Source organism: Bombina bombina, chromosome 1 (genome assembly GCF_027579735.1).
Source record: "Bombina bombina isolate aBomBom1 chromosome 1, aBomBom1.pri, whole genome shotgun sequence".
Lineage (NCBI taxonomy): Eukaryota > Metazoa > Chordata > Amphibia > Anura > Bombinatoridae > Bombina > Bombina bombina.
In genome coordinates, this window is record NC_069499.1 from 833559949 (window position 1) to 833572355 (window position 12407).

The window sequence follows — 12407 nt, forward strand, 5'->3', positions numbered from 1 at the left end:
TGAGGAATTTGTTTAGAATTTTTAGATCCAGGATTGGCCTGAAAGTTCCCTCCTTTTTGGGAACTACGAACAGGTTTGAGTAAAAGCCCAGTCCTTGTTCTGCAATCGGAACTGGGTGTATCACTCCTGTTTCTTTGTTTTCGCCTGTTTCTTTGTTTTTTCTGAAGACAAACGAGAAATGTGGAACCTTCCCCTTGGGGGAGAATCCTTGAATTCTAGAAGGTACCCCTAAGCAACTATTTCTAATGCCCAGGGATCTGGAACATCTCTTGCCCAAGCCTGAGCAAAGAGAGAGAGTCTGCCCCCTACTAGATCCGATCCCGGATCGGGGGCTACCCCTTCATGCTGTCTTGGTAGTAGGAGCAGGCTTCTTGGCCTGTTTACCCTTATTCCAGCCCTGCAAGGGTCTCCAGGTTGCCTTGGGCTGGGAAGCGTTATCTTGCTTTGCGGCAGCAGAGGTTGCAGCAGGTCCGCTCCTGAAGTTGCGAAAGGAGCGAAAATTAGCCTTGTTTTTGGCCTTAAACGGCCTATCTTGTGGAAGGGCATGGCCCTTGCCTCCAGTGATATCTGAAATAATTTCTTTCAGCTCTGGGCCGAAAAGGGTTTTCCCCTTGAAGGGAATATTTAACAGTTTTGTTTTGGACGACACATCCGCCGACCACGATTTGAGCCAAAGCGCTCTTCGCGCCACGATGGCAAAACCTGAGTTTTTCGCCGCTAGTTTAGCTAATTGGAAAGCGGCATCAGTGATAAAAGAATTAGCCAGCTTTAATGCGTGAATTCTATCCATGACCTCATCGTATGAAGTCTCCCTCTGGAGTGACTCCTCCAGGGCCTCGAACCAAAAAGCCGCTGCAGTAGTTACCGGGATAATGCAGGCAATTAGTTGAAGCAGAAAACCTTGTTGAACAAAAATTTTCTTCAGCAATCCTTCTAATTTTTTATCCATAGGATCTTTAAAAGCACAACTGTCTTCTATTGGTATAGTTGTACGCTTAGCAAGTGTTGAAACAGCTCCCTCTACCTTAGGGACCGTCTGCCACGCGTCCCGCCTAGGGTCGTTTATGGGGAACATTTTCTTAAATATAGGTGGGGGAGCAAAGGGAACACCTGGTCTCTCCCACTCCCTAGTCACAATATCCGCCACCCTCTTTGGGATCGGAAATGCCTCCGTGTATACAGGGACCTCTAAATATCTGTCCATTTTACACAATTTTTCAGGGACGACCATGGGGTCACAGTCATCCAGCGTAGCTAAAACCTCCTTAAGCAGGACGCGGAGGTGTTCTAGCTTAAATTTAAATGCTAAGGAATCTGAATCTGCCTGCTGAGAAACTTTTCCTGCGTCAGAAGTTTCTCCCTCAGACAGCCCTTCCCTCACTGCTACCTCTGAATTTTGTGAGGGTACTACAGATAAATTATCCAAAGCTTCAGATTGCTCATCATCTGTATTTAAAACTGAGCTATCACGCTTTCTTGGAAAAACAGGCAGTTTGGATAAAAATGCTGCAAGGGAATTATCCATTACTGCTGCTAGTTGCTGTAAAGTAATAGGGGCCAATGCGCTAGAGGTACTAGGCGTCGCTTGCGCAGGCATAACTGGTGTAGACACATGGGGGGAGGAAGGAGGACTATCCTCATTACCCTCCGTTAAGGAATCATCTTGGGCAGCATCATTAATTGGCACTGGATGATCCTTAAAATGCTTAGATGTTTTTGCACACTTTAAACATAAATGCAATGGGGGTACTGCCATGGCTTTTGAACATAGAGAACAAGGTCTATCTGAAGGCTCATACATGTTTGACAGACTCAGACAACACTAAAATATTGAAAAAAATACTTTTTAGAAAAAACGTTACTGTCTCTTTAAATGTTAAAAAGGCACACACTTTTTTACCAAATCATCAAAAAACATCCGATCTTAATGAAATTTTCACCACATGATCCTAATGCCTTGAAATGATTGCACACAAGGTTTCAAATCGTTTAACCCCTTAATGCCCAAAACGGAGCAAAATGAAGTAAATACCCGGTTTAACCCACTATAGTACTATGCCACAGTCTTTGCTGTGGCTTTACCTTCCTTTAGGGTTATTTGCAGGTGTAAATCAAACCTCCCTGAAGTCCTCCTGTACTCTAAAGGCTCTGCACATGAAGCTGCGTGGAGCTGTGTTGCAAATCAACTGCGCAATAGAGGCGCGAAAATGAGGCCTCCTCCTTCCCTACTCCAGAGTTATGGGGCCTTTCTGAGTCAGATTAGCTGTCTTATAATATGCCAGGCGTAAAAAAGTCCCCAAAAAGTGTTTGACAACGTTTAAAAACGCTTAAAAATAAAAATAGTACAAACCGGCACGATTTTAAAATAACAAACTCTTGATTGAAGAAATAAAAACTACAAATCTAACACCACATACTCTTTACCATCCCCGTTGAGATGCTACTTGTTAGAGCGGCAAAGAGAATGACTGGGGGGGCGGAGCCTGAGGGGAGCTATATGGACAGCTTTGCTGTGTGCTCTCTTTGCCATTTCCTGTAGGGATTGAGAATATCCCACAAGTAAGGATGAATCTGTGGACTGAATACACCAAGTAAGAGAAATTTCACTTGCTCTCATCCTATTGGCTAATTTAAACAGCCAATAGGATTTGAGTAGCTTTCGTCCTATTGGCTGATTTGAATTCGAAGAATCGAATCAGCCAATAGGTATTCAAGGGACACCATCTTTAATCGCGTACCTTGAATTCACTATTCAGTGTACGGCGGAGATCGTACGAAGAGGATCCTCCAAGCTCCATGGCTCCGTGGTCGCCGGTCTTCAGCTCCGCTCCGCGCAGGATGTTCCTGGAAGAAGAGGTTGCGCTTGGAAGAAGACTTCACCGCCTGGAACAGGACCTTCTCCGACGGACTTTAGGAACCGTGAGTACCAACCTGGGGGTTAGACTTAGGATTTTTTAAGGGTTTTTTGGGGGGATTTGTTTTATTTAGATTAGGGATGGGCAGAAAAAGAGCTAAATGCCCTGTTAAGGGCAATGCCCAAACAAATGTCCTTTTTAGGGCAATGGGTAGTTTAGGTTTTTAGTGTTAGGTTATTTTATTTGGGGGGGTTTGGTGGGTGGTGGAATTTTACTGTTAGGGGGGGGGCATTGTGTATTTTCTTGAAAAAGAGCTAATTATCTTGGGGCAATGCCCTGCAAAAAGCCCTTTTAAGGGCTACTGGTAGTTTATTCTTAGAGTAGGGGGTGTTTTTATTTGGGGGGGTCTTTTTTATTTTCATAGGGATTAGGTTTAATTTTGTTAAATTTGGTATTTGATTTTTTATTTTCTGTAATGTTAGCCTTTTTTATTTTTTGCAACTTTAGAATATATTAGTTTAGATAATTTGGGTTTATTTAATGGGGTGTTAGGTTAGGGGTTGTTAGGTTAGTGTACTGTACGTAGGTATTTAAATAGTTATTTATTATTGATGGTTTTGGCGGTTTAAAGGGTTAATAAGTTAAATAGGTTTATTGCGATGTAGGGGTTTTGCGGTTTAGGGGTTAATAGGGTAAATAGGTTTATTGTGATGTGGGAGTTTTGCGGTTTAGGAGTTAATACTTAGTGTAGGATTTTTTTTGTTATATTTCGTGTGGGCGGTGTTTTTTTTTTTTAATACTTGATGCGGGCGGTTCGTTCTTTAAAATAATACTTTAATGTGGCCGATTAGGTGTTGCTTTTGTAATGCTCCATTTGCCTTTGCTGCATTCACCGGGATGTAGCGATCCACCTTCGGTGGATTCTTTCACCACCCTGCCATTTTCGGAAATTCACCTGGATGCAACTTTGCTGAATCCAGGTGAATTCTTTTGTCCTTGCGCTGCCAACATTCCATTGAGGATGCGTGCGCAACTGCCGACGGACATTACAAACGCAATTATAGTATAGTTTACTTGAATCCACATATTTAAACACTTGTTTCTATTAAACCATGGTGTTTATTTCAATGTTTTTTCACAGTCCTCCCTTAAATAATCAGTCAGAAGAGTCAGTTTAACAAAACTTTAAGTGTAAATATGATAACCGTACCTCTATTAACACACTAGCAATGTCTTTCTTGTCACGTGCAGACAGATCAGGAGCAATCTTCACAAGTAGAGCAGGTTTTTGCTCACATGACAAGGCATCCCGAGCTCTCACTACCTATGGAGAACAACTGTTAACCTGGACTTTCACAATCTTACATAAACATAAGCAGGCATTATGTAAATGTGTCACACCTTGTCCAGAAGGTTGTAAAGTTGCTCTCTGCCCTGAAGATCCCGCAATCCAGGTGTGTTAGGACTGGATACATTAATAACCAAGTAATCAGCAAGAGGTCCAAGCTCTCGTACCCCCTGCATGTAATCATCAGCAGCATCCTCAGTGGTCTTATTCTTTCCCAGATTGATACCAAGCGGCATTCCTCCTACAGGGAATTGCAAGGAAACAGAAAAAAATTGGGAGTTTAAAAATACTAAATATTAAAAAAGAGGAGGTAGGGGTAAACGATGATGGTAAATTGTGCTAGAAGAAAAAACAAAATTTATGCTTACCTGATAAATTGTTTCATGATGATGATCAGTTATCATGTGTGGGAATTCCCCTCCTGACCACTAGGAGGAGGCAAAAGATACTCCAACACAATAGAGCTTTAAATCCCTCCCACTTCCTATGATCTTCAGTCAGTCATTCACGTAGCCAAGTAGATGAGGAAAACAGAACAGCAAGAAAGAAAGCAGGGCAAAAGAAGTGCAAAAACAAGTACAAGGGTGGGCCTCATGGACTATTACCATCATGAAAGAAATTAATTTAAGGTAAGCATAAATATACAGACATACACATCAAAGTGATATAACTTCCAAAAAGTGTAAAAAGAAGACCAAGCACCAAATCTGCTCAATAGAAATCTAATTATGAAAATAAGTAACAACTGCTCAAGTAAAATGCACTGTAATGCGCTCAATGTTTTTTTTTTCCCCACAACCAAATATGCCTTACGAATTAAGGCTTTAAGGCGAAGAAATAGCTATAAGAAAATTAACTTTCCAGGATAAAAGGTTTACACCATGCTTTGTCCCAAAAGGAGGAGGTTAAATAACCATCAAACCCTAATCAAAATGTCAAAGAAGGAGAAACTGGATGAATAACTGGTTTAATTTTAATCAGAGCCTGAACAAAGATCTGAAAATCTGGAATTATAACTATTTTCTATTCAAACAAAAGAGAACAAACTGAAATCTGACCCTTCAGAGAAATGGCTGACCAACCCTTAATAAGGCCCTCCTGCAGAAATGTAAGAATTCTAAAAGAATGTGAGCAGTAACCTTTGTGAGTACACAAAAAAAAAAGATTTTCAAGACCTTATGATAAATATGTCTGCTAACAGGTTTCCTAAACCGAATCTAGGTGTCAATTACTTTATCAGAACAATCTCTAAGCGTTCAATCACCATGCCATCAAATTCAGAGTTTTGAAATCTTGATAGGAGAAAGAAGATCTCTTCTTAGAATAAGCCTCAGAGTTTTGCAATCTTGATAGGAGAAAGAAGATCCCTTTTTAGAAGAAACCTCAACTAGAGCTGCAAGCCAAATCCTTCAAAGCTACAGCAAACAATCAGAATTGCTGAAGTTTGTTCCTTCTTGATTCCGGCTATAAATCTGAGGAAAGATGTAAATCAGGTTGGAAAAAAAGAAAACCACTGGGGCATTTAACTTGTCAAATGACCCAAAGACCTGGCAGAATGAGGCCAGAAGATCTCTGGCAGACCCCATCTCACAATCTGATCAATACTTCCTGATTTAGAGAGCATTCTCCTGTGTGAAGAGACTGGAGACTGAGAAAGGTCTTCCCAGCTGATGATGCAGGACACTTACCTCATCGCTAAGGAACTGTGACTTCCTCCATGATTGACATAGGCCACTGCTGTGACACTGACTGGAATCACATAAAATATTCCTTTCTGAGCTTGGGTCAACTCTGGAGAGCACTGAAGGTTATATAGAGTGTGACGAACCAAAGTTATCCAACCCTGCGCCAGTCACTTATTTGGCACAGAAAGGGGTTATCAGCCCCCTTTTACTGTCACCAATAGGTCACAATCTAGCCACACCAGGCAAGCTTGTGATTCAGTTTAGTGGGTGCAAGGGTTAACCACACTCCCTAGTCTATACTAGACGTAAGAGAAATGCCCAGAACTCCCTTTTAATGCCACCAACAATAAACTATCAATCCTATAGCTCCAATACTGCCACCACTTAAAATTTATTAAAGGGAAAATCCTAAGAAAAAACACAGACTTTACACATTAATTCTCTAAATACAATTTAGTAGAAAATAACCTAAATTATACAGTTCTAATATTCCAGTCTCTTTCAGTAACGTGGTTCAATTATTAGACAAAGGCCAAACTTAATAAAAGAATGATTTATTATGCCAAAAATATTATGCACAATGCATTATTAATAAAAGTTGGTACAAATAACATGACACATTAGCAAACAGTGTTTTAAAATAAAATAGGAGAAAAATAACAGACCTAATACTAAACTAGCTTATGAGTCTGCCCCCAGGGAGATGGGCAAGAAGAAAAGTTGTCACTCACGCTGTAGCAAGCAGCCTCCCATGTAGAATGAACACCTTATTGTTAAAAACATAAGATTCTTATACCATTTTCCAGAGATTAGGTTGCCTGACCACACCCTCCTGGGCGGGCTAAGAAACCCCCCTGTCTTTATGCCCTTCAATAGACTAAGTTCTTGCCTGAAATTATACAATCCATTATAATTTCTGCTAGGTAACTATTTCTATATTTACATATCGAGAACCTCTTAGTTTCATTGGGAGAATCGGTTTGATATCAAATATGCCATAGGTGGTCATAATTACCTTCATTTAAGGTAATAACAGTTTTAACACACATAAGTACATAATATACCAATGTCCTTTCAGTGACATGGTCAGTTTTTGTGATGGAGGCCCTGTTTTGCATCATGCATTCTATTGACAACCTAAGCCATAAACCCTTCCCTGTGCATTTTCTGAAACTAAGAGCTTGAGTGGCTTTATGACTCAATGCATACACAATAACACTTGGTGGGGCTATTTAGGAGGCTCCTGGCACTTCAAAGAAAACACACAATTCTTTTTGAAAAACAAATAACTGTTTTGAGTTCAAGCTACACAGAATTAACACCTTCTTAGTTAAAGCCTGAGGTTTTCGTGACACCTCCCCCAATAAGAGACGCAAAAGGGGGTGGTTACGAGCCATTCCCGATGCGTATCAAAGGGAGCTTCCCCTTGCGGTGATAACGCCATTGCCAGACAAATTGCACATAGCAGTTTTGCCAGCAGGATGCCCTCCTTTTAAAAGTGACACACTAGTTGCTCTACCCAACTGATTTAATATATTACAGGGCTCCTCCCATGCAGCCTGTAGCTGGTTCTGCCTCATGGTTGTTAGTACCAGAACATTTTGCCCCATCTCATATACTCCCTCTCTGGCAGTAAAATCCTGCAATTGTTTTTGTGGGAATATGGCATCTCTGGGTTTTGCAGGTACCTCCCCCAATAAGGCTTACATCTTATCCCTGAATAACATCCCCTTGTACAGAGGTGCCTGTGAAACCTAGGGTCTTGCTACCTATGGTGTGCTCTCTGAACATATTGTGTGCTGTCAGTTGCTGCTTAACTACCATGGGATCTTGCCCGCCCACTGGAGTAGAATTCCTGTACTCCTGCACTCTGTTATGGCTGGTAGGGGGTTGACTAACTGCCCCCCTCCTCTTAACTGTGGGTCCCAGCTGCTGAGCCTGCTGGGGGACTTTGAGGCTGCACGCCTATCACTGTATTTGCTGACTGGCACTGTGGGGCTGTGTAAATACACTTCTCTGTACTCCCCCACCCTGTGCCTGCAGTCTGGGTCAGTCTCTGTCCCCTAGCCTGTGCAGTCTGTTTATAGGTCACAGCTGAGGTTACTGGGGTCTCTGTCACCCACAATCCTTCACACTCACTCTGGGGGTCCCTCAAAGAGTATCCTGTACCCTCCTCCCCCACACACTCTGAAATCTGTGGCTCTGCTGCTTCTGTCATAGAGTGGGCTAGCTTGCCCCCCTGCTCTCTCTCACAGTCAGTCTGCCACTTTGCATCCTCACACAGAATCTGGGATCCTTCTGACACTGGTGCAGACAAGCACACATCTTCCTTCTGCCATTTATCCCAACTATTGTGTCTTCTCACAGGGAATGGAATTGGCCCTGGCACAGACTGGCACACATCATCCAGCGGCCCAGTCACCCAGTCATTCTCTCCCCGTCAATCTCACCTCCTTCTATGGAATCCACTGATTCAATCACAGACAGACACGCACCCTTCATCTGCCTCCTCTCACAGACAGTTTCTCCCCGTACAGCTAAACTTGGTTCAGGCACAGACAGACCCACATAGTCTATCTGCCTTTCTCCCCCATCAGTCTCACCCTGTACAGCTAACTGTAATTCTGCTGATACTGCTGGTTTAAGTACAGGAAGATACACACCGTCTGTCTGTCGTTCTCCCCAGTCAGTTTCTCTTCTTACAGATTTAGCTCTCAGCACAGACACCGCCAGTTCAGGCACAGCCCTGCGAACACATGTACTCTGTCCTCCCTCCTGGTCATAATGTCTCTGAGCATTTTTACACACAGCCCTTTCCACATAAGGGTCTGCAACTAATGTCACTAGGTCACATGTAGCATTGTCAGGCACATAAAGAGATAACAATCTACCCAAATCAGTACCCAGTAAAACATCATTAGGAATATTTTCAGATACCCCCCCATTTCTTAAACCTCTCCCCGCTCCCCAATCAAGATATACACTTGCCATAGGCACTGCAAGTTTCATTCCCCCAATCCCTTTAACTGCTAGAGTCTTTCCAGGGATAATGTTCTCAGAGTTCACTAGCTTTGGACGCACAATAGTCACTTCTGCACCCGTGTCCCTCAGCCCCAAGGTTACCTTGTCTCCAACAGTCACAGGTTGCAAGTTCTCATGGTTGTTTTCCTCTGGACAGGTAACAAACAAAACAGATGCTGGTACTTCTGAGGGATTACCCCCTCCAGCTGATTGCTCCAAGTTAATCCTCTCTGTGCAAATGGAGCTGATGTGGCCCACTTTGTTGCAAGCAAAACATCTGCAGGTATCCCCTTGCCCAGATGCAGCACTCGCCCCTCCTTTCCCAGAGGGAGCAGACACACTAGATAAAGGCACAGCAGGTTTGTGAAGGGGGGGTCGTGCAGCAGCTCCCTTAGAAAAGGATTTTCTCCCATTCCCTGGTGACCTGTTGGCTGTGTAAAAATCAGCCAGCTCGCCAGCTTCCAATGCTGTTATGGGCTTCCGATCCAAAACCCATTATTGAACTTCGGCAGGGTACAGCTGCATAAATTTCTCCTTCACAATCAAATCTTCCAGCTCCTCCATAGTGACAACTTTTAATCCTCTGACCCACTGTTTAAAGGCTGTCATCAAGTTCCCAACAGCTGCAGTAAGCTTTCTGCAGAGAATGGAATTTCTTTCTGTACACCTCAGGAGTAAGATTATATCTCCTCTGCAGTGCAGCTTTAATGGAATCATAGTCCTGATCAAACTCTGGGGGTAGTTCAGCAAATGCCTCCAGTGCAGGACCTTTCAGGCCAGGGGTAAGGTACTTGGCCCACTGCTCCCTTGGCAACTGGAACTGTCTGCAAACTTTCTCAAAGCTATGCAGGAATACATCCACATCTCCATCTTTCTCCAGAGTGGGAAAATTCTCTGCACGCACTCTGGGAGCAGGTGGGTCTCTAGGTTCACTAACAACAGGTGAGACCATCCCTCTCTCCAACCGTGCAAGCTGTAGCTGATACTCTCTCTCAGCCTGTCGTTCAGCAGCCTGTCTTTCAGCTGCCAGAGCCTCTCTCAGCTTCCCTAGCTGCCTGTCTCTCAGCTGCTTCCGCGGCTGCCTGTCTCTCAGCTGCTTTCACAGCAGCCTGTCTCTCATAAAATTTTGTAATCAGTTCCATGCGCAAACTTGCATCCACTGAGCCCATATGTTTAAGAACAGTTTGCAAATAACAGTCCAATGGATCCCCAGATCCTGATGAAGCACTGCCCACAGCTGCAGACATCTCTCCTGAGACTTCAACTGGTGTGATTTGGCTGTTATCATATTCAACAAGAGCTTGTATTAGTAAATCTTTGTTCTTTGAACGTGTTGGAATATCACGTTCCTGGCATAGGAGCCTCAGTGTCTCTTTAGATTGCTGCTCGTATGATTGCATAGCAAAAATAAAATAGAAAAGAAAAACAGAGAATAGGGAAGGGGACTGTTTGCAATGTGTGACTATATAATGCACTGAGTTTTAGCCTTTGGAAATTGTAAGAAACAATTTCTTTTAGTACCGGGATTTTCACACTAGCAAATCCACACGCACTAAAATCTAATAATAAAAAAATTATCTACACCGCTGCCCACCAATTTGTGATGAACCAAGGTTATCCAACCCTGCGCCAGACACTTATTTGGCACTGAAAGGGGTTATCAGCCCCTTTTACTGTTACAAATAGGTCACAATCTAGCCACACCAGGCAAGCTTGTGATTCAGTTTAGTGGGTGCAAGGGTTAACCACACTCCCTAGTCTGTACTAGACATAAGAGAAATGCCCAAAACTCCCTTTTAATGCCACCAACAATAAACTATCAATCCTATAGCTTCAATACTGCCACCACTTAAAATTTATTAAAGGGAAAATCCTAAGAAAAAAACACAGACTTTACACATTAACTCTCTAAATACAATTTAGCAGAAAATAACCTAAATTATACAGTTCTAATATTCCAGTCTCTTTCAGTAATGTGGTTCAATTATTAGACAAAGGCCAAACTTAATAAAAGAATGATTTATTATGCCAAAAATATTATGCACAATGCATTATTAATAAAACTTGGTACTTTAGCAAACAGTGTTTTAAAATAAAATAGGAGAAAAATAACAGACCTAATACTAAACTAGCTTATGAGTCTGCCCCCAGGGAGATGGGCAAGAAGAAAAGTTGTCACTCACGCTGTAGCAAGCAGCCTCCCATGTAGAATGAACACCTTATTGTTAAAAACATAAGATTCTTATACCATTTTCCAGAGATTAGGTTGCCTGACCACACCCTCCTGGGCGGGCTAAGAAACCCCCCTGTCTTTATGCCCTTCAATAGACTAAGTTCTTGCCTGAAATTATACAATCCATTATAATTTCTGCTAGGAAACTATTTCTATATTTACATATTGAGAACCTCTTAGTTTCATTGGGAGAATCGGTTTGATATCAAATATGCCATAGGTATATAACAGTTATAACAGTTTTAACACACATAAGTACATAATATACCAATGTCCTTTCAGTGACCTGGTCAGTTTTTGTGATGGAGGCCCTGTTTTGCATCATGCATTCTATTGACAACCAAAGCCATAAACCCTTTCCTGTGTATTTTCTGAAACTAAGAGTTTGAGTGTATGACTGCATACACAATAACACTTGGTGGGGCTATTTAGGAGGCTCCTGGCACTTCAAAGAAAACACACAATTCTTCTTGAAAAACAAATAACTGTTTTGAGTTCAAGCTACACAGAATTAACCCCTTCTTAGTTAAAGCCTGAGGTTTTCGTGACAGAGTTTCAGAAATATTTATGGGTAACCTCGCCTATCTAGGAGACCAAACTCCCTGAGCTCTCCATAAACCCCAGACAGCACCCTAACCTAACAGGCTGGCAGCTGTGGAAATTACTACCCACAGTGGCCAAAAAAGGAGGCTCCCTGAACCAAGGAATGGTGAATCTGCCAACAATTTAGAGACTTGTCTTGTGATCTAACAGGATCCTGTAAGAAAAATCCTTCCCATTCTATTCAAACAGCATATGCAATTGGAGGGTCGAAGATGAAATCTGGCAAATGGAACTGCATCTGAAACAGCCACCATGAGACCCACAACTTCCATGTACTAAGCAAAGGAAGGGAAAGGGTTCAGCTGCAGAAGGGCACAGGCCTGTGTTGCAGCTTCAGTTTACTCTGACCTGACAGGGACAAATTCAATTTGCTGGATCCATTATGCACTGCAGAAAAGACACACTGGTAATGAGGATTTAAATCTTCCAAAGAGCTCTCCATTTTCCAACATGACTCTGAAGCAACATCTGAGTGTGAGGCACAGCCAGATGAAAAGAAAGGGCCTGAAATGGAAGATTGTCCAAGTAAGGAACTACAGAGATTTGTTGAGTAGGAAATACAGACAACAGAGCTCTGAACACTTTTGTAAAAACTCTGGGAGCTGGAGCCAGACCAAAATATAATGCTCAGCAAAAACAGCAAATCTCAGGAATCTTGACAT

General features: G+C 42.5%; 1 protein-coding gene across 2 annotated transcripts in view; it reads right to left on the bottom strand.

The window, feature by feature from the left end:
* The window catches only part of DHODH (dihydroorotate dehydrogenase (quinone)), a 234092-nt gene that overhangs the window by 80163 nt on the left and 141522 nt on the right, over positions 1–12407 (bottom strand). For both annotated transcript variants that reach the window (XM_053699450.1, XM_053699449.1), the window contains 2 exons: positions 4257–4444; positions 4066–4179 (listed from right to left, as the gene is read on the bottom strand). In XM_053699450.1, the coding sequence (XP_053555425.1) occupies positions 4066–4179; positions 4257–4444 (302 nt within the window). The remainder of the gene's footprint in view (positions 1–4065; positions 4180–4256; positions 4445–12407) is intronic.